At 34.6% G+C, this 21,764-nt stretch overlaps 1 protein-coding gene across 1 annotated transcript in view; it reads right to left on the bottom strand.

Moving 5' to 3' along the window:
• STX18 (syntaxin 18) overlaps positions 1-21,764 on the bottom strand; it is a 66,166-nt gene that overhangs the window by 10,621 nt on the left and 33,781 nt on the right. The window contains exons 2-7 of the mRNA XM_085309683.1: positions 21,257-21,324; positions 9,932-10,047; positions 8,373-8,450; positions 8,188-8,254; positions 4,884-4,999; positions 333-421 (exon numbers count right to left, since the gene is read on the bottom strand). Coding sequence (XP_085165809.1) covers positions 333-421; positions 4,884-4,999; positions 8,188-8,254; positions 8,373-8,450; positions 9,932-10,047; positions 21,257-21,324 — 534 coding nt within the window. The remainder of the gene's footprint in view (positions 1-332; positions 422-4,883; positions 5,000-8,187; positions 8,255-8,372; positions 8,451-9,931; positions 10,048-21,256; positions 21,325-21,764) is intronic.

The following is a 21,764-nucleotide window of genomic DNA, read 5'->3' on the forward strand; positions in this document are numbered from 1 at the left end:
GCTTTGGCTTCCATTATGCATTGACTAAAAAACCAATCATAATTACAATTTGAAAARCAATTTTAATTTCAAAGGGCAGTTCTAATGGCTGAAAATAGCTAGTACTATATCATGGCTACACATAAATCTGTTTTTAAGTACYCTGTAGCAATTTTCAATACTAGCTGCTACTAGAAGAATGAGAAAGCCATGTGCAAAAGGCATACCTTGTTATTGAGTCACTCTGCACAGAATTAAAGTTGAAGAAGAATGTGGGTGAATTTACCTCTCCTTAYCACACACAGATAGAGTAGAAGACAAAAAACGGACAACAGACAAAAAAGTGTATTTACCATTTGTATTTCTTCAGGTGACAGCTCATCTTCACCTTTGCCATCGCCCCATAATCCAAGGTTAGTATGGGCATCAGGCAAATTCCGGTCTGTAAAAGAACCACCAAAAACTTCACACAATGCAGCACACTGAACAGTGAAGTGTAAAGCATTTTTTTTATTCATTTCATAACCCTGATGGAATTATTGGACAACCTTTCTCATTAATTGAGATTCAGTCTATATTTACAGCATACAATTACATCAATAACTCTAAACTCCTAGACGAGGACAGAGGTCTATGCATGTATTTAATTTTGTGAACTATGATGTAGTTCACAGTACAGTTGCACTGTAATAGTGATAATGAAAYGTGAAATAATTCATGATGCTCTAAGACCTGTTGGGGCAAAAAACACTGTAATGCTTGAATTTTAATAKAGGACAACACACAATTTTCAAAAACAATTGTCTACGTACAAAACTACTACCTTCCAATGAGATCTGACAGAACCACCAGCTCCTYATTCCTCAACATGAAAACTGAATTCTCAGAGAAATTTTGAGGAAAGTTTCTAGGACAAATTCTACTTCCTCATGTTGTCCAAATGGCCTATTACAGTGCAAATTCTACAGCTCACTGTGCAAGGGGTCACCCTGCATATAATAAGAGTGAGATCTGATCCCACAACCTAACACTTGCACATCATAGCTGCTTCATTGATTGCAGTAGCACTTCTCCTCTGATTAAAGCTAATTATCTGCATAAATCTTACCAGGAGTGGGGCGGAAAACATCTTGAAAGGCTATTTCTAGGATATTCCCTCTGGAAGATTTATTTTTAGGATTAATTATATATTTCTGATATCAAGAGAAAAAGTTAAAATGGGAAAGAAAAGAAGCTATCCTACAGCAACCTACTATTTCTGAAGCTATTTTAGCATCAGCCTTTAAAATCCTAAAGATATGACTGTAATCTTGGGAGAGCCTCTCTTCCCCACCGGCTGTAGCATTTTTACAAAATCCAGAATCCTGCAACAGATTCAAAGCTGTACCTGCTTTGAATTATCAGATAGAAGTCAGAAATTAAAATAGAAAAAGATTCAGCTTTTACTTTTYCATAGATTTCAAACTTGCTATTTATCACAGCCATTTTTTCAGGCATAGATTTCATGTGTTTCTATTTGCTTTGTTGCAACCTTTTAAACCTAAATTCTTTCAATTATATAAGCAGCAGTGATGCATCATCATTCAGCTACTGACTTCTTGAGACACCACTAAAACCACTCCTGTTTATATGAAAAGTACAAAAGGGAGAAATTTCCCCCTTAATAATCATTATATTAGTGAAAGCTCCTGAAAAATAAGTATCATGAAGGAGTATTGTTACGTATTTCTCCTTAGAATTGTATATTTTGCATTCCAACAACTAAACCAGGATGTAGAAGAAATGACAATGTTACAAAYGAAGCATAAGAAATGAAGAATAAGGAATAAGTGTTAAAAAAATAGATCTTTTATTTCTTACAAATAATCAGGCATAAAAACAAGCTTATTTTTAAAGACTGTTTAGAAAATTTTCAACTCGTTTTCCATGGGCCATCATCATCATTTCAAATCTACTTCACAGAGACACAAAACTGCTTTGTTCAGGTAATCAATGTATTTATGCTACACCAAAATTATAACAAAGTATTTACTTGATTCAAAGAAAAGACGATAATTAGTTTACAGAGCAAAGAAGTAATATATAGTCCTTCCTTATCCCAAGGGAACCAATTACTTTCAGGCACTGTCAGCACTGTTAAGAAACAGCACCTGTATCCGATGTGACTGCTAATGAGCCAACRCACTTGTGGTTAAGAGGCAAGTGAAACACACGCATCTCCCCAGAGCTACTCGCATYACTGTGGTAGCTCCCAGCTACCGGGAAAGTGCGTCTGCAGCTTTCCCGGAGCCGACAGTAAAGCTTTGCTACAATTCACCAAGCGAAAGCCAGGCAGAGGAACACCAGTYAGCTCCAGTTCCTTTACAGAAATAAAAGTAGTTAATGCACAATGAAGATGTAAAATAACAATCAAAACCCAAACTCTTCTCTGCGCTGAAACGAGACAACTGCTAAGCTAGTGACTGGTTCAAAAGCTACTCAYTATTTACATTTATTTCCATAAATTAAATGGTGAATTTTTAACATGAAAATAGATACTGATAGCATGTAAAACTAATCTCCAGGGAGAGTATTTTCCTGCAATGAGGTGTGTTCAGTATAACTCTAATGTAAACAAACATTTTGTCTCAAAGCAATCACATTTTGCTTTGGTTTTGTGTCCCCCCCCCCCCAAAAAAAAAAAGAAGCCCAAAGAAACAAACAAAAATACCCAAGCTGTGTTTCAGCACTCTGAGTCAAACACTCATCATAATGCTCAAACTAAAGACAGGACCCCAAGCTACTCTCAGAAGAATTATCTTTGCAGCTGAGATATTTACGCAAGGGACCCAGGCAGTCTGGAGACAGATACTCCATAAATAAAAATAATCACCACTCTCTAAAACACTGATAACCTAAGGATGAAATAATTTACTTCTAAACATGATCATTTTTCCAATTTCTTAAAAATTAGAAAGTTACTTGTAAAAAACAAAACAAAACACTCCCCTCACCAAGAATTATAACGTTCAAACTGAGCTTTCTGCTTTCCACTCCTCATGTTATTACCATCTCTTCAGCAAGGATCAGTGAAGTCACARGTCACAGTGCTGATTTCTATGAACAGCAGCAACCAACTCTTACACATAAGAAAAAAATCACATATATTGTATTCACTTACAAACTATTTCAAGTAGATTTATTTTGATACACCAGATTCATAGTTTTCTCACAGGTTAGTCAGCATCCCCTTATGAGCACTGCATCAGCATCACTTATGGATCTGGACATGTGATAAATAACATTTCCTTTCTGTTTACTGTAGTGGTTTACTGTGTCCAAGGCGACCAAAGAACACTGTTTTCCACGGTGTGGCTTAGATTTCTGAGCTAAAAGCTGCAATAACACTTTTGTGTGGTGGCAGTGCATGCTTTCACAGATTGCAGAGACATTCAGGAACAAGGAAACAGCACAAAACCRTAAGGATGGCTCAGGATTGCTGCTTCTTTGCTGGCACAAACTCACAGCTGTGAAATACTGATAACGTGTTAAGGTGAAACTCATCTCTCTGTGTGTGTGATGCATCTCTTAGACATACAATAAAAATGTAGTGTGCACTAGAAATGACATACACAAAACCTTTACCATTTACAGTAAAGTCTGTCTAAGGAAAAAAAAAAAGCATACTGATAGGGCTGCAGAATTATGACCTGGTTAGACAGATAAGCAAARCCGTATCAGAAAATGAAATGGTTTGCACACTGTGAAGTAATTCAGTATTAGAGTCTCCATCCAGAAATGGAGGACCCACTTCATATAAATCCACCCTCTGTGTGATCCTGTAGTCAATATCTAAAGGAAACTTTCAACAAAAATGAGGCAAGAAACAATACCTGATTATCAAAACAACACTGCCACTCAATGCATTTCCTCTACCTTGACAAAGCATGTAATGTCACATTTAATACAGTTTCTGTTTCTATCCAAAAATAATTTTTACACTGTAATCACACCATATTTCATATTCCTCTAGACAACCAGATAGCAGAATTCAAGCCAGGGAAAGCAACACAGAAATTCCAGAAACAAGAGTTCTCTTTAGGCATGAAACCTGAAATTGTCTGCACACTTATTTCTCAGAAAGGCAGCGGGCAAGGAGGTCTGTTTTGGGATGTGTACATTGACAAACTAAGGGGCCATTCTGCAAAATAGGTGACAGAAGAGGCTTGAATCCCACAGCCTCAGTAGCAGGCCATTAGGGAATTACAACCAACATTCACAACTTCTGTCAAGAACAGCAATAGCTAAAAATGAACTGCGATCAGAGATACTTCTTTAGACTTCTGGGTATTTCCTGCCTAGTTGCTCTCCCTAGATGCAATTTTTCCAAGATGGAGATTTGCTCCAGAGAAAAATATCCCCTAAATTACTGAACCTGGCCATCTGGTAACCTCCCCTCTACGAGCACATTCTACCTGTGTGTTCCAAAATCTGTTGCAGTGGTGCCCAATTCAAAATCTCCGAGTCTAAAAACTAGAAAGTGTTCCTAGAGAGTAGCTGAGCTAGTTTCTAATTTCTTTCTATCAGTGAAAAGAATATGGATAGCTCTCAGACCCATATAATTACAGGGATATCAAAAAAAAAAAGTTTGCATAGAGCTTACTGTGAGGAAGAGGGAAGCCAGCAAAACAGTAGAAGTCTTTTTTAGCTGGTTGGAAAGTGCACCTAAAACACGTGAAAGTTTAAGACTGTGCTTCCTCAGTATGCCACCACGCTTCACAAAAGCCTGATCAACCCAGGGAAAAAGGAAATTAAAAACTGCAAGTCACGGGAAGAAGCCTTATAGTAGCCCTTGCAAAATGAAAAAGTACTATTGAATGGACAGTGCTTACCACAAGTAAAATCTAACTTAATTTTATTCTTACCTTTGCTTTCCTCAGCAGACAGCTTTTCGTCAGAATCATCTAAAGAATTCTGTGGAAGTTTTTCAGGGGAAAGAGGTGATTTGGAAATGCTGCTCTGCTCAGGTTCAAGCCTGGACCTAGAAGCATAAGCATCTATAATTCAAATAACTTCATACAACTGGATTTCTCAAAAATGAGAGCAACCAGCAATTACTAAAAAATTTAACAAACGTTAACCTGGCCTTGCAAAATTCTCATTAAAAATTTCCTAATCAAGATATAAAAAGTACTTAACAACTTTCACCAAATTTTATTACAAAAGTGAAGAAAGCATGTTCTTTCTGAATAAAACCCATTATATGCTCAGAGTTGAGAATTCTGAAGATTATAACATAAAGACACAGGCACTTTATTAAATTTCCTTCCAAAAACCTAGTACATTAAAAAGCATAAGATTTGATATTCTCTTTTCCTAACACAGTTCAGACATATTGAAAAATTTAGTAGCAATAGACAACTCTTTTTTTCCAAGTAACATTTACAATTTTACTTTATATTGCCAATTAACTYTGAAAAGTAAGAAAATACAACAAAATCAACTATTTCTGAAACAAGTATTTTTAGTTAACTAGCTAAAAATAATAGTTTAACTAGGATGAAAGTGATCCTTACCTTAYCTGACAAGAGACATTTAGACCATTTAGAAGAAAAACTGTATGTAATAGACAGATACATACTACATCTAAATCCCTGCCACATAATTTTAAATAAGAAGCCAATACAAAATATAGGAAGCATATTCAGTGATTATATGATAAATATTTGTCAAGTTTGTTTCACTGTAGCACCAGAAGAGTTTAAAATTAATAGCAATATATTTTATTCAGTAGACTACTGGGATTTACTTTTGTCTACAATTAATTCTGTAACAACTACATAGTAGATATTTAGATGTCTAACAATTATGCTATTAGAGAAGCTAAGAAACATACTAAAACTTCTGAAGGTTGGTGAAAATTTGCAGCTCAAGAACACAAACGACTGAGAAACAGTAACAAGCTGAATCACCTGCTGTGCCACCTTCATCACTTCCCCCCCTTCCAAATATAATGAACAGTTAATCTCATTATGATCTGCAATCTTCCCCTGCTGCTTAACAGAAGGTGTTACATTTTGTGCTCCTTTCCTTCTTTATATTGTGTCTAAATTCTAAAATGTTGAGGGGAAAACAGAATATAATGTATTAGTCATCACTGAGTAACTACTGTATTTAGACAAGATGAAAGGGAATCCTTTTTAGTTACAAAAACTATCTGCAAGTGCTAGGATTTGGGAAAATTCACAAAAGAACCTCCTACGTATCCCCCCACCTCCTCAAGTCCCAAATTTGACTAATACTGAAAAAAAAAATAGACTTATCTGGATGCCCATGCAGTTCAAATAATAGTTCTCATACTAATAAAATGCCAATTCCCCAGATAATGAAAATCAGCTTTATTTGAATAAAAGCTATGCTCTCTTTTTAAGAATTGTATACATCACTCAGCAGAAATTCTAATGAGAAAAGAAGTTCAAAATTTGAAATGAAATGTAACTTTGAATTACCCACTAGCATAAAAACTTGACATTGCAACAAGGTATCTTTACAAAAAAAAGCTGGTTGTGTTTGCATTCTCAAGATTTCATTCTCGGGAATCAATCCAATGCAACTGGCAGAAATTTTTTTTACCACAAAACGTGAGTTAATACATAAAGGCAAGTTGTATTATTTAAGACTAATTTCTGCCTAATTAAGTGATATTTTAACTTCTGCCATAAGCTCTTTTTTATTTCTCTCTGTTTAGTATACATCAGATTGACTTTTCTCCCCTCTGTTTAGCCCTCTGAGAAAACGTGAAACTGGGATTTCATACGGAAACAGTAGCATAAGAGTCAGCAAACAGAGTTGCTGATATTTGTTATCTAATTAAACAACTGTAGGAGTTGTGCTATCTTTCTTTGAAGATCTTTAGCATGAAGAATATTGCTAAGGTTACATATTCTTGCACGCTAAAACATCACACGGTTTGCTTCTATATTATTTTCAGAAAAGTTATAGGGGTTACAAAGGGTTTATCTTACTTTCTCTCATAATAACTTTACTTCTTACCAAATTCCAGGGCTGATTTAGTGTATTTCATTCATTTGTTTTTGGCTTGTCCTACTATTCATGTCCCAGAAGGATAAATCTGAGTTAATTCAATTATGTTTAATCACGGTGAATCACTCCGAATAAAACGTATTTCCCTTCTGGATTATTGAATACATCTCTCTAGTTTTGATGTGAATAGTTGATCTAGTCAAACACCAAACTGATAAAGCAGCAGAAATTCCTGGAAAAATACTCAAGAATTTATCTGTTGATGTGTATGTTATAAAATTCCGTATTTGTATATGAGAATGCTCATAAGGGAACTTAAGRCTAGAATTTAAATACTACAGATTGAGAAGACAAGTGAGATCTTCTGAGGTATTAAAGAAATTACAAACTTGCAAACTTGTGCTTTCTCACTGTCACTCTCACACTTGACATTGTGGAGTAAAAGAAACTCATGAAATGCTCTGGTTTTCATACTTGGCTCGAAAAAACAGACAAAAAAGCCAGCACATATCTTCAATTTCTCCTAGACTTTTTCGCCTCTAAGTTAGCAGTCTGAATGTAAGCCATGATGGTAGGAAGCAGAAATTGTTTTCTTTTAATTAAAAAGTTTTGATTTTTATCAGGTTTCTACATGGCATGAGACCCCACCACCTCAAGCAACATTTATTTGTGATCTAATCATTTAAAGAGACAGATAAGAAAAAAGTGAACATCCTTTGTACCTAAACAGTGGTATCTTGGTATGCTGAATTGCATCTTCGAGACATATTATAAATGTGTAGGATTCCACACAGGATTATTTTACACTGATTATTAACGGCACATATGAAAATGTTTTGATGTCTTTGTAGAACTYTGATGGGTTTATTAACCCATATTTTACTGATCTGGTGGTTTAACCATTTACATATATGAGAAAATACAACAATAAATGTTGTCATTCTGACATTTACAGACTTAACTTCTCACATGCTAGAAACTTAAAAGAGCTTTGGAATGCRTCTGCCGATAGTTGAAATAGCGTCTCCAACCATGGCTCTCAATCGAAAAGATTCTCATTAGAATCTAAACGTGAATAATTGTTCTCTTGAATGTCCTACAAACTAAGGGTACAGTTAAATTTTTTTAAAAAAAACAAACAAACAAACAAACAAAAAAACCCAACAATGAGGGCACACTACTCACAGTCTCTTCTTGTCTATTACTTGCTTAACTCGGATGGCTCTTTGTTCAGAGTACAGCTTACACACTCCTGTTCAAAGCACCATGAAACAAAATTTGAGGTCAGAACAGCATGATTTTGTTTCTTGGAAAGAGCAATCAACCATTCATTTTTAACTATTCAATACTGCAGAAAAAACACTAAGTACTTTTTAAATAATCTTCAACAAAGTCCAAGACAGCCGTTCTGTGCTCCTTCACCTGAGTAGACTGGACACCTTTGTGTGCTGAAATGCAAAAGAAAGATACAAACTTTTAACATAGCTATACTTTACATATAGATCTGTAAAACAGAAAATTATTACAACATAGCAAAACCCCAAACCACTTACTGCCCTATGATCTTTATTTTATTGATTCGTGAAGGCCTATTGTTTATATGTTCTACTAAGTCACACTAAGTTTATTAAATTTCTAAGTAAGAGTACATGTCATCACCCAAAGCATAGAAAAACAGATCAGCTTGCTTAAGATGAAGTTATAAGATTTTAAGTTCTCTTTAAGTCTCCTTAAGTTTAGACTATAAACAAAGCTTTGGTTCTTATTGTGTCAAGCATCCTTTTAATTCATAAACATTAAAGTTTCTTATTTTGATATTACAAAGTTCCTATGCATAAATTTCTTCCAATGGTTCTGAATCATACTGCCAATACGTTTAGATGGCATTTCAAAGTTGATGAAATCTTTGGCATACTTRGTCCACACTGCCACACCAACACAAGGCTTTTTTTCTAGGAAAGGTATCCTGTGTTTCCAGATAACACGAGAGTAAACTGAACTTTACAAAAACGATGAATATGCTTTATGTTCTAGTTTCATCTCCCAATAAAGTGCCTTCATTTGGATGATAATGAATTACCAGTTCAAGTATTTTTTCTTCTCTTGTAATTCAAAATTCATCTTCAAATATTGATAAAACACACAAATAAAGCAACGCAGTTGGACAAGGCAAAACAGAAGTTAGCTCTTGAACTCTCTTAAGAGAGTTCTGTAAAGGTTTCATCTCATCCTCAAGTTGTCAAAATGTCCTGTTACTTTACTGGAACTACGTTCAACAGTGAACAAATCAAAAAAAGCAATGTCATTAGCACTTTTCATAATAAAACTGATGCCTCTTGATATATTGGTAAATTACTTGTTAAAAGAAAAGGGGAGAGGGGCAGGRGAAAACAGAATATTTACTGCCACAATACTCTAAATGACCACTGAGTTCTGTTTTTTGCTAGAGCTCAAATTTTTAAGAGCTGTACTTATCAACTCAATAAAAAGGTTCATATTTGGTTAAAATCTTTACAGAGTTATGATATATTATCATATAGAATTTATTCCTYTGCATTCAGCGATTTGATTATCTCAAATATGGAAAGAGTCTGTATTTTTAATACTTCACAGGTAAACAAGCTAGAAAGAGATAACTACTGATTTTTGTGAGCTTTGGTTCAGGTCTCTGTGCCACAGTGCTGAGTTACTATTTAAATACTAAATATTTAAGACTCTACATGCTGGCTTCTCCTTTCACTAACTCTAAAATAAATCAAGTATAGCATTAACCAGTCAATGGGATCACACAGGTGCAAACAAAAAAGAAATAACATTATTCTGTTTTTTTCTAAAAGCMCTGCAGATTCTAAAACATCATCCAATATTCAGCATTATATTAATTTTTATCAATAACAAAGAAAACATATGTAGAAGTTCCTCAGTTTACCTTCTGTTCTCAGCTGATGAATGGCATCTGCACATGTCCTCATAAATATCTGAGCATCTTGATCAATCTGATCACGCTCTGTATCCGTCATCCTCACGTATTCAGACATAATATGGCTGAAAAACAATATAAACTGTCACTTTAAAAAACCCTCAACATTTAGGCCTTCCTCCCACTAATCATCTCTACAGAGGCTTTTTTTCAATACTGATTTTCACAGAAAAAGAAGATACAAATCATGCTTAGAGTAAAAGTATAACTCATCACTCTTTACAAATGCCACTTTTATAAGGCTGCGAGTTTTTTAAAAYATTTTTAGACTGGCAGAAGATTTGGGAAGAACTACCTATCCCAACATTGTCTCTTCTCCAACAGTGAATAGATATGGAGAAAATACAACCAGAAATTCAGTACTTATACCAGTTAGGCATATTTCACTTCTAAAAACAAGAAAACAAACAGAATAGAGAAAGGTTCAAACACTGGAAGGAAGAACAAAATATTGGAATTAATTTTACTTAAGTGCATGTTTTTTTACTCAAAATGTTGAACTTCATTTTTAAAGTAGGTGTGCTACGCTATCTGTGCATTCAAACAGTAGTAAAGAGGAATATAGGAAAATAATGTATTTTTAATATGAAGTAGACTCTAAGATTTATTAAAACCTCTTCTGGCTGTTTACTTCTAATTTAAAATGAAACATTACATATTTAATAGTTTCTAATAGGATTAATATATCTTTTTGTTAACAATTTAATGAAAATAGACAACAGCTACAAAAGGCCAAATAATAATGGTGAGTTTTAGGCAAGGCTTTCCATTTAATATTTTCTAAGTCCAATAAATTAACGGTTCACTTCAGAACACTTAAGAATTTTTTTGTTCTCTTTCTTTTAGTAAAGTGTTAATATATAGTAGATATCCATTAGAAAAACATACTATCTGAACGCATTTAATAGTGATTCCATGCTGCATATGTCAGGATAATAAAACTTTGCTTTAGTGCCTTATCCAATGTTTATCACAGGTTTCCTGATCATATGGCACATTACGTTTTCCATTAAAATCGGGAAATATTACCTTAATCCATATCTTCATTTTAATGTAGAYTTTTGTTTATATGAAAAAAGTCTTCCACTTGTTCAAAGTATGTACAATATAAAATATATATATACACACACACAAGTAAAAACAGCGAATCTTCAGTTTGCAAAGCCAGTAGAGCCTGATGTCCTAGAGATGCCTCTCACATGCTTCACCGCAACAATCCCAAATCCTCCCTATCTCCACTGCAATCGCTGCCACAGGAGTACCTACAACCATTCATAGCCTCTCCTCTGTCACCCCGCATCACACGCGACGAAGCCAATTCCCTCCTACGTCTTCAATGCGCAGTCAGCATGAGACTCTCTGATTTCCTCCACATAGTTTCATGCTTACTCCAGTGCTCCTGAGCATTATGTCAAAATATTCTGACCTCCGTCATGTGCCTCGTGGCATACGAGAAAAAAGCAGCAYGTTCTGCATCTGGTTTGAAAATTGGCAATGGCTGACTGGCTAGCTAGTATCCAAGTACAAATTAGCTAGCAAACAGAAAAGCAAACTGATTAAAAGTAATCTATATTTTATTCATGTTTGTTTTCTATACATTCATCTATTTGCATGTAACTGTSAGGGCTTTTTCGCCCTCTGATTAAAACTACTCTAGATTTATTTATTTTTTTTTTTGAACTTGTAACTTACATAAAAGCAGTCACATAGGATCTTTTCATTTATATTTTACTAGTTGAATTGCTCAAACAAATTGATTTTAAATTGTCAAATTTTAGAGAAACCTGGTGGAAAGCTTTTTCACAGCTCAATGAAGATGGCATATTGATAGTTACATATTGAATGTAAGACAACACASGCTATTAAATACATTAGACCTCTTACCTTACTCATATATTGTTCTTTTGCTTACTATTCTGAGGCATAAAGCAAGTTCTCAGCATCTGTAAAGTCAGCAAAATCCTTTCGTATACCCATCTCCATGYAGGCCCAGATAGCAAGGGATTGGACCCATCTGGTACGGGATAATGTACAGCATTTTGCAGCAAGCCCCAACTCGAGAGTTACTTGAGCATGCTGGGCACTCAAATTCAAGGGTGGAATAAACAGCTTCATGATGGCTCAATTAAGCAAAAAATCTCCACTATTCTGTTTCAGGGCACAATAATCAGTTTKGACTGCTCTGCTACTAAATACAGTACAGAGTTCTTATATTTGTATGTCTAAGTTCTTGTACCCTGCCCAACTTTGTGGTATTTGAATAGTTGTTTTCCATGCATTTTTTTAACATGACGGAGTAAAATAAAGATTACAAAATCCAGACCGTAATTTTCTTTTAAATTAGACTTTAAAATACATACAAGAAAACTGCTTCAGGCATGCTTTATTTTTAATGATAGGGTAAGTATTAATAATCTAGTTATACACTGAGGATAACTATAGCAGTCCTAGCTCTGGAAAACAAGTTGTTTAGCTACTTTTCTAGTCTCTAGTATAAAAATATAGCAGACTCAATTTTTAAGCAGGAGCACTAGCTTCAAAGGCAGCAAAATGCAGCTTAATCCAAAAAAAAAAAGAAAAAAAAAATAACCTTTATAATTGCTTATAGCTTACATAGTATCCAGTGCCAGCATTTTTGAACAAGATTTGGTCAAGCTACTCAGAGTCAAGGATACCTGAAACCCCAGTCTCCTTTGGAGGGCAAGAACGGAATCATACAGATACAATCACTTTGCGCTATGTCAAAGCACACATGGCATCCATTGGTACTAAGAGGGTACCAAAGTCCCAATTACACTCGTTAGTAAAACTGCACAAGTAGATTATACTGAAAACCCATTCAATCATCATTTTCTAACCTTACTGTGAAAAGAAATAATTGGTTAGAAAGAACAAACTAAGAAGGGGTAAAGCTGTGCCCTGCACATCAAAGATAAAAATACTTAATCAGAAGTAATAACAGCACAGCCAGAGCATAAAACACACGCTTTGGCTACTGCTATTGTAGATAAAGAAGGCAGGAAAAAAAACAGCTAAAAATGAAATTCTTCTAGGTTTTTTTCCCCTAATAAATAGGAGGAAGCTTTATGAGAAACTTGGGCTGGAAGACAACTTGAGTTGTTTTGTGATTCTTAGCAGGGAGAGTGAAGAGTAAGATAAAGACACTGTTCATCAAGTAGGCAAGCTTCAATTGTCTAAGAAAATTATTCAGTAAAATTGTATAGAAAAGGAAAACCTAAAAAGGAACAGAAAAAGAGTACAGATGAACTAGCAGTTATCTTAAAGAAATGATATTAGGCTAATTTGCAATTATGCCCTTGATGAGAGAGAAGCATTGGCAATGCAGTAGGAGATCAATTTGGCTATTTCATTAGCTCTTCATTAAGCTCAAACACGATGAAGCGGCATAGAGCAAGTGGAYAGTCTGATTGCTAACGATAAGTCTAACCAAGTACAATATGTAGGGACACAATCAGAAAAGGTMTAGTCCTGGAGGAAATATAACTAGCAAAAGATGACAAAGATAACACAGTATTAGTCTGCAAATACTAACAAGAGAAAGACCAAAGAATGTGTTGGCTTGTTGTTCAGTAGAGAATTAAAGCTTTCCACAGGKTATGAAGAAAACCAAGATGTCTTTTTTTTTTTTGCATTAACTTTCACCAGTAAGACCAAGCGAAAGCTATATTTCCTTCAACTTACTGCTTCCAGATTACCTGGGCCCAATTTAGTACCTTTGCTGTTTGAAACTTTTATATATGCGCACACACACACACACACGTATATATATAAATTTGTTGAGGTTTTCATCAGGAATAACAAGTGGCAGATGGTATTTTAATAACATAATGCTATTATGCGAGCGAGTAAATGGGCATGCGGGTATGAGAAAAAGAGCGTATGGAAGAGCGAGCACGTGTGAGAAAGCACGAGAGCACGTGCACGGAAGATAGAGAGAGGAGCGTAATGTGTGATTCAAGTCATGGCATAAGTCTGTCTGAAGGTGCAAGGCCTGCTGGGATAACGCTGAAGGTAAACTTGATKAAGTGGTATATCCATCCTATCTGTGTACCAAAGGCATGCTCTTAAGGAGAACTGACTGACTACAAAAAAGCCCAAGGTGAACACATCCATAAGAATAAATTTATTAAATTTGCAGAGGCATAAGCTAAGGGGATTAAAAGTATGTCAGGAGAACAAGATTTCAGTTCAAAACAATACCACCAATGTAGAGAAATGACACAAAGATTATGAATAAGGAATCGTCAAAAGCTCTTTGCTGCTGCAGGAACAATTGCCTGAACACTTGGAGAATGGGGAACAACTGTTCTTCAGAAAGTCGTCTACGACCATAAACTAAACATAAGTAAACAACATCACACTATTACATAAAAGGTGATCATCATAATGGGAAGCATAAACAGTAAAATTCACTAAACATAAGAGGTAATCTTCTTGCTATCCTTAGCATTTCACAAGGTCTCAGCTGGAGTATTGTTTCATTTGCATCACCAACTGGGAGAGCATCCAAAAGCGCAAAAGGAGTATGATCAAAGAAAACATGCACAAAAAACTGAATATATGAATATACCATAATTGTTGATTCCAGAAGAGGCTGAGGCAARATCAAAGTAGCTAGAACAAAGACAATTTTTTTTTAATAGCATGCAGAAGGAAATAGCAAAAAGAATGTCAGAGGGAAGATATGGATCTCCMCTGGAAAAAATGTTTACAAGTAAGCAAGTCAGTGTTAGCAACAATCCAGACTGTTTCCCTTCTGTATCTATCAACTATATCCTTTTYTCAGCTCATCATTTCTGTGCCTCTATTTTGCTGGCAAAGGACAATGAACCAGAACTTACTGAGGTGTGACACCAGCTTTAGTAGAATTAGTAACTCTTTCTGTTGGTGCATGAAAATATTTTCAGCTTAGTGACTCAATAAACTTCAACTGAAGCAGAAAAGATTGATTTCTTCTAAGAATGTATTACAAAAGTGAGAGATTAGGAGTGAAAGTGAGCACGAGCAAGAGCATGAAGCAAAAAGTTGAAATTAACTGGTTCTAGAATACCGATACTTACTGTTTATAACARAAATATGCTCAATGTAACACCTGCAAATACTCCTTTACAAATACATATATAGACACACACACACACATATTTGTGTGCATTTATGTATGACTATAGTTGTAAACACAACAGATATTTTAAAAACAAGATGTCCCTTTAGACATCTGGTATGCTTTAAATTATTTTACTTAATTACTATGTTTAAAAATTATTTATGTTTTGTGCATTTTAATTTACTTCCCATTTCCATCCAAATACTGTCTGGCATAAAGCTCAAGCAACAAAACATTCCACAACAACATATTTTAGAATTTCTTTTCCAAGTCTCTGGGAAAGCTTACTGAACCACTTCAGCTACTAGTACGGCCAGTATGGACATACCTGAATTAGTATTTTCAGTTTTATAAAATATTAKTGAGACATTCTAGAATGCTACTACTAAGAACTGCAATTTCTAAAATGAGATATTTGAACTTATTAAAGAAAATAAATTAGCTGTCCAACAGTCCCAAAGTTCTTCTCTCAAGTGAAAGATTCCTTCCCCTTCAAGTATGAGGTGTTCTCTGGTCAACAAGTTAGAAGTCTCTCAAGTAATTCTAAATGTCTGATTAAAGCATTTAGAATAACTAGTGGTCTTTAAAACATCTCAGGCTTGAAAGAGCCTTTCAAGAGACCGTGGAGGAATCCCAGAGGACCATTTCAAATTTATAGGTCATGATCAATGCACCACAACCAGTTCCCAGCACAGTATTACAGAGGAACACAGAACTGCCTTGATAGATCAGTGGTCAAAACCACAGAGGAATCACTGTTCAAAAGCAAAGGCCCGAGCTCTTCACAGATGAAACGTCAGACAACTCTGYCGAAGACTGAATAAAGGCTCTCACACAGCAAGGCAAAGAAAGCAATGCAAGAAAGAGATGATACATGGATTACAGTAAACCGACCGAGAGGAAGAATATATAGAACATACAGCAATAATACACCRAAAATGGGAAGATAAGTAGCAACCTACATTTGAAAGGCATGATCGCAGTTTGGTTAATAGCCCCAAATGAAAAACACCACCACTGGAATCAAGAATCGCTGCCTTCTCCTTTCCAGGAAGGATGATCAATCTGCTCTGCTGGAATCAGGGCATAACTAAATGGAGAAGGAAGAAATAACCCTCTTGCTTTAAATCTAGTTCTCTATAGAACTGAAAAACAGAGAGTCCTTTCTTTTTCAGCTATGCCAACAACATAAATGAGAAATTATTGCATTAAAACCAACAGTTCACCAGCATATCATGTATGAATCTGTTTCTCATCACAGATTTAGGAAAGATGTTTTGGTTTCTTTTTTTGTTATTGTTTATGACTAACACTCAAATACTCATTAGATATGCATTACCCTAATTACATGTTGCTTGGGAAGTCAAAGATCACAATTTAGCTGGGATAATTTTCTAATACTTAAACTTCTTATATTATGCATATTTATGAATCAATTGCAAATGATTTTTTTAATCACCAAGTAAACTTAAAAAATTAATCAGTTCTGTTTTAAGGAAAAATTCTTGGTTATTCTTCTTTAAAATATTTTATGTGCCTCAAATATCTGTACCTCATATGTGCTTTCCAAATACCAATATGAAGCTTAATAAACCTATTCAAAAAAGCTAGTGAGAAAATCCTTGACATACACCAGATATTAAGGAACACCCAAATATTTTTTATTATTGTTGTTTCCAAGTATTTTCAAGTATATATTATCCAACTAGAAACTGATTAATTTTCAAATAATCCCTGAGGTGCCTTAAAGCATTACTAACTGATGAATTGTACTTCCTTCCACAGATACTTGGAGAGTTACTGCAGTTAAGAAAACATCAAAAGGAAAGCTCAGTGATCGCTACTATTAGTAGGAACAGTGATGCAATGTCACATGAATTAGCTACATGCTTCCTATAAAAATATCCAGCTTAACGAATGTATTCATTGATCATGAGCAGGACGCCCAAAAGACAGTGAGAAAYTTTAGATTAGCTTTGAAATATGTAAATATTAAGATAAGTAATTAAGCCAAAAAGAAAGTATTTTAAAASATCTCCTATAAAGTATGTTCTTTTTWAAAAAAAGTTAGTTTTCTTTTAAGACAAGKCTCTAATGTTAAATACAACATTATTTGTATTGGGTCCTTCCTTTAGTAGATACAACTGATAACAACATGAATCACTCACCCTTTGCTACTTATTCAGTGCTTTCACTATATTTAAATATATACATATAAAATATATATACAAAATTTCTTTAAAATGTTCASTATATTTAAAGCCCAAGTTCCCACTGTTATTGCCACAGCTTTAGAGAATAAAAACAACCCACAATTTTTAAGCCAGATTATAAGAAATAACCATATATTTGGAGTTAAGTTTGAAGGAGGAGTTGCTGCATGTACTCCTTTGTAAATCAGAGTCTTTTAGCAGGCCAGTTTACAGAGTATGTCTTTCATCATAACTTGTGTTGTCAGTGAAAGATGATTCATTGCTTGCATTAGTAAAGCTCTTGTAGGTTCTAGCCAGAGATCAGAACCACAGTAGACAGAATACAAAAGGAAAGATGACAAAATAGCAAAATTCCTTAACACAGAAAGCTGAAAAGCTAAGTATAAGAGACAGCAAATAAATCCTTATAAACAGGAGAAGATAAAGAGGCAACAGCATAATTTTACTTAGCAAGTTTACATCACCACAGCACTAATTTAAGATGCTTTCCCATGCACATATTTTAGTGATAAAAATCACCGCAAGAATGACCACAATTAAGGAGGCAAATTAGCAATTACTAATTCTTAAGCTTTTTGCACTCAGTTTAGCCATTTCAGTTAAGTATTTAAATTTGATAAAATGGGTCTAGGCCTAAGTTTCAATGAACTCTTCTTACATCTGTCTTTTGCCATTGCTAAAATTTTTTCTCTAAAAATTAATTAAAGATCTCCCCTTTGCTGCAGGACATTTTATGTATGCCAAAATTAAAAGATGTTCTTAGCAAATAATTTATAGCCTGCAAAAGTAAGATCACAGAAGCAAACACCTAGATCTAATGCATTATGAAGAAGTTTTATAAAGTTGAACAATCCAATTAAGTAACCTGAAAGYCAAACTTCACCAACGCATTGTGCTACAGTTGAAAAACAAATAGTGGAATTAACAAAATAAAAAGTAGTCAAATGTCGTTAACAAAATTAAACCACCTACAAAATTTCCAGGTTAGACTAGTAGCATTAAATTATTTTAAAATTTTCCCCATAATTATTGAAAAGTTATTAAAATTGCTGTTTTAAATGACTAAGGTATTTGTTAAAACTGGAGAGGCTGGAGGCTATGGTTCTCTTTTATCCACAAAGCAGAATTGCATAAGTAATCTACAATAGAGTTTGACACTATTACCTATTTTAAGTTTGACCTTTAAGGACAGGATCAATTGGAATCAGAGTTGAGATTTGAAGGGCTTTTTATGGTTTAAGAATGAGAAGCACTCCTCTTTCTTTTCCCCTCTTTAACTAACGCCTGAGGAAAAAAAGAAAATCACTGAGAATTACCATGATAACTAGTTGAAAGGGRATTTATTTTWAAAAAWTAACAACTTTTAGAAGCCAAAATAGCTCTCACTATCACTTTTATACGTTACTGCCAATAAAACACATGTAGAACCCAAAAGCTAACTACTACAGATGGCTTGTCCTTACTGTAATTATCTGCAGTTTATCAGTTTAGGTATTCATGTTAAGCTTTCACACAATAAAAACAGTTATTTCAGTATTAAATTGGTAGCTCCACCTAGTGTTGTTCAACTATGTCAAACAAGAATGCAGAAACAGAGTATCACCTAGCTGTATGCTACTTTTGCTTGCTGCTTGGAAAAGCAGTTCCTCATACACTTCACAGAGAACTGAGCTATATGTAYGTACACGCAGAAAGTAAGAGTGTGTGAAAGAACCAAGCTTCAWTTTCACGGGTATCGATTATGAACAGTTCTCACTGTCTTACAAATATAAAATACGCCAAAATCTTCATTTTTTGGTTTCATTCCTGCAATAACAAAATGCTGTTTTCAAAATCTTGGGGTGGGTGTGGGGGAAGGTGCCAGAAATCTTCTGGCAACTTAGTCAGCACACATTTGATGCCACTGATGATACAGCATTGCTACTGCTATGACAGACCCTTTTGGCTTATTAGTTTTTTCTAAGACTGTTCCTCCCATACGACAGAGCTGAAGGAACAGCAAGTGGCTCATCTGTTTTCTTTGTCTTCTTATGTGGGGTTTAAAATACCTGTATCGGATAACATTCCTGTTTTGTACCTGTGAAGACCTTCAGAGAAAAGTATTGAACTAATTTGAGACTCAAAATTTTCAACATTTGGGTAACTTTAAGCTCTATTTTCTCTACTCTGACTGCAGCAGCAGTTTAGTTTRCTCAGGGTTGTGGCAAAACTCAAATGTAGACAGGGATGATTCAATTTGTGYGATACTGCAGTTATGCTGATAGACTGGAGAAACATGTCATAGGAAACCACAGAATTCATAGCAGCTTCTTCAAAGGGAAAACATTTACCTATGCTGTTTCACTTAAGATATACAACAAAAAAAATCCTGCATAGGTCTTTTCTTAGCTGACAGTGAAACAAAGATGGGTAGTTCTTTAAAGTGATTTTTTGAGAAGGGCATTGCAACAATGATCCACCTCAGTCACCTCAAGAATACCTTGACAATCTCTTTAAAATAAATGGCTGCATCCATACAATCTGGGAAAGCCACTTGATAGAAAATTTAATTGCTTCCTCATTAAAGGTTGCAACCCCTTTCTTCAATGCATCCCAGTCAGGTTGGAAATTTTAAAGCACTGTTTTTGAACCATGAATCTCAAAATGAACTAGAATCCAAGAACTGAGGAGACTACCTCTTTCCCTATACATAAGTAGGGTCGGCAGCTCATCCTGATTTAAATGACAGTATGATGAAGTCATGGCAGTTTTGATGAGAATTTTTCCACATGCATTTCCCACAAAAAGAGCATTCACTACAGGTTAAGCTGCACAGCTCTCTCCTCCACACCATAACTATAGACTGAGAAGGGCAAAGAAGAGCTAGAGCGAAAATTAGTTAATTTTGTGGGGTCTTCGCTACGACGACATAAAGAGTCTATCCACTTATTTCAAATAAATAATTATAACAGTCATAAAAAAGTGTGGCACAAACCCATTTCTATAATAGGAAATAAAATAAATTGGTTATTAGTTCAAGAAACCTTTAAACTGCTATTTACAACAGCAGAGTTCATGAAGTGGAGATACCTACGATGTATGGTGCATTTCTGGAATGCAATACTGTGCAATCTATAGTATGATTAAACTTTGCATGTAACAAAAGTTGCATTAGAAAACAAGTTTTCTGTCTCAAAGATTTAACTATTTCTAACCAGCTCTTCCAAATACAAGTTGCAGTAATATTAAACTTTTAGATCTCAGGGTAAGTTGATTTACTAATTCATTAAGAATACTATATCGGCAGACCATAAGATACTTTTCTCTTCTCTTGCTAGAAACAACTTGTAAATAAACTTCTGCTTAAATCTTCTAAAAAATTCTTCTACTAAAGCTATCAGTGAGTAACCAGATTCAGCAATTCTGAACGTTTCGTAATGGCTGAAGAGAATGAAAACTTTCTCCATACAAATAACTACCAGAATTGAAGCCTGACTTTTTTTGTCACAGAAAAACAAATGAATTCTATGCTAGTGTCTCTGACCCCACATGCTCAATGATGTCCTTCATTCAGAATTCATGTTTCAGAATCTCAGGCATTCACATAATGCACCTCCAGTATCCGTTAATGCTACTAACTATATACTTAGTGGTAACAGACAGGTCTAGTATCACAGACTTAAAAGGATAATCTGGACCACTAAATCTAGTCTTGAACTGCAAGGCTGTTTTGTTTTAAAACTTATTCCTAACAGCCAGAAATCAAATTCAAATTCTGAGCCTCATTTTATTTAGGACCATTTTCTTCCTGCAACAGCATTATTCTCTTAGTTTGCAGTAAGCCAATTAACCAGCAAACTACAGCCTGTTTTTAGTCACTGTGCCTACGGATTTTTAGGCAGTCCATTTTATATATCTGAACACAATAAYAGAAAACCCATTTAAATATACACTTACCTGTAAGCGTTAATGTAATCTTTTCTGTGTTGCAGAAGAAAATCTTTCAGCTTCCCAATATTAGAAATCTAAATAAACAGAGATCAGAAATGTTAAACTTCTCAGAGAAATTATTATTTTAAAGTTCAGTAATTTCACACATCAAATATGAACTAGTTAAATCTATTTACTTATTCTGTAATTCAAATAGTCATAAAATCTCTTCTCTTTTATACTATAAGTCTTCACATTTTGCAAGTAGGCAACACATAAAAATAATCTAAAGACGATCTGTTGTGTGAAAGCAGAACTTGGAGAGAAGTAGCAAAAATATATCTCTTGTGCCAAAAAGCATGTATTTGGTCACTAAGCATCCACATTGCTAATCCAGAGCCTAATGTATATTTCAGAAAATAAATTATTTTTAAGAGATCATACAAAATTTTAAAATATTCTATTAATGAGATTAAAAAAAAATCAAGTTTAGACTTTATAGAGCAACACGCTGTGCCCCTCTTTTCTATTTTTG

The sequence above is a fragment of the Rhea americana genome, unplaced genomic scaffold (genome assembly GCF_003343005.1).
Source record: "Rhea americana isolate MKP2758 unplaced genomic scaffold, rheAme1 scaffold_30, whole genome shotgun sequence".
Lineage (NCBI taxonomy): Eukaryota > Metazoa > Chordata > Aves > Rheiformes > Rheidae > Rhea > Rhea americana.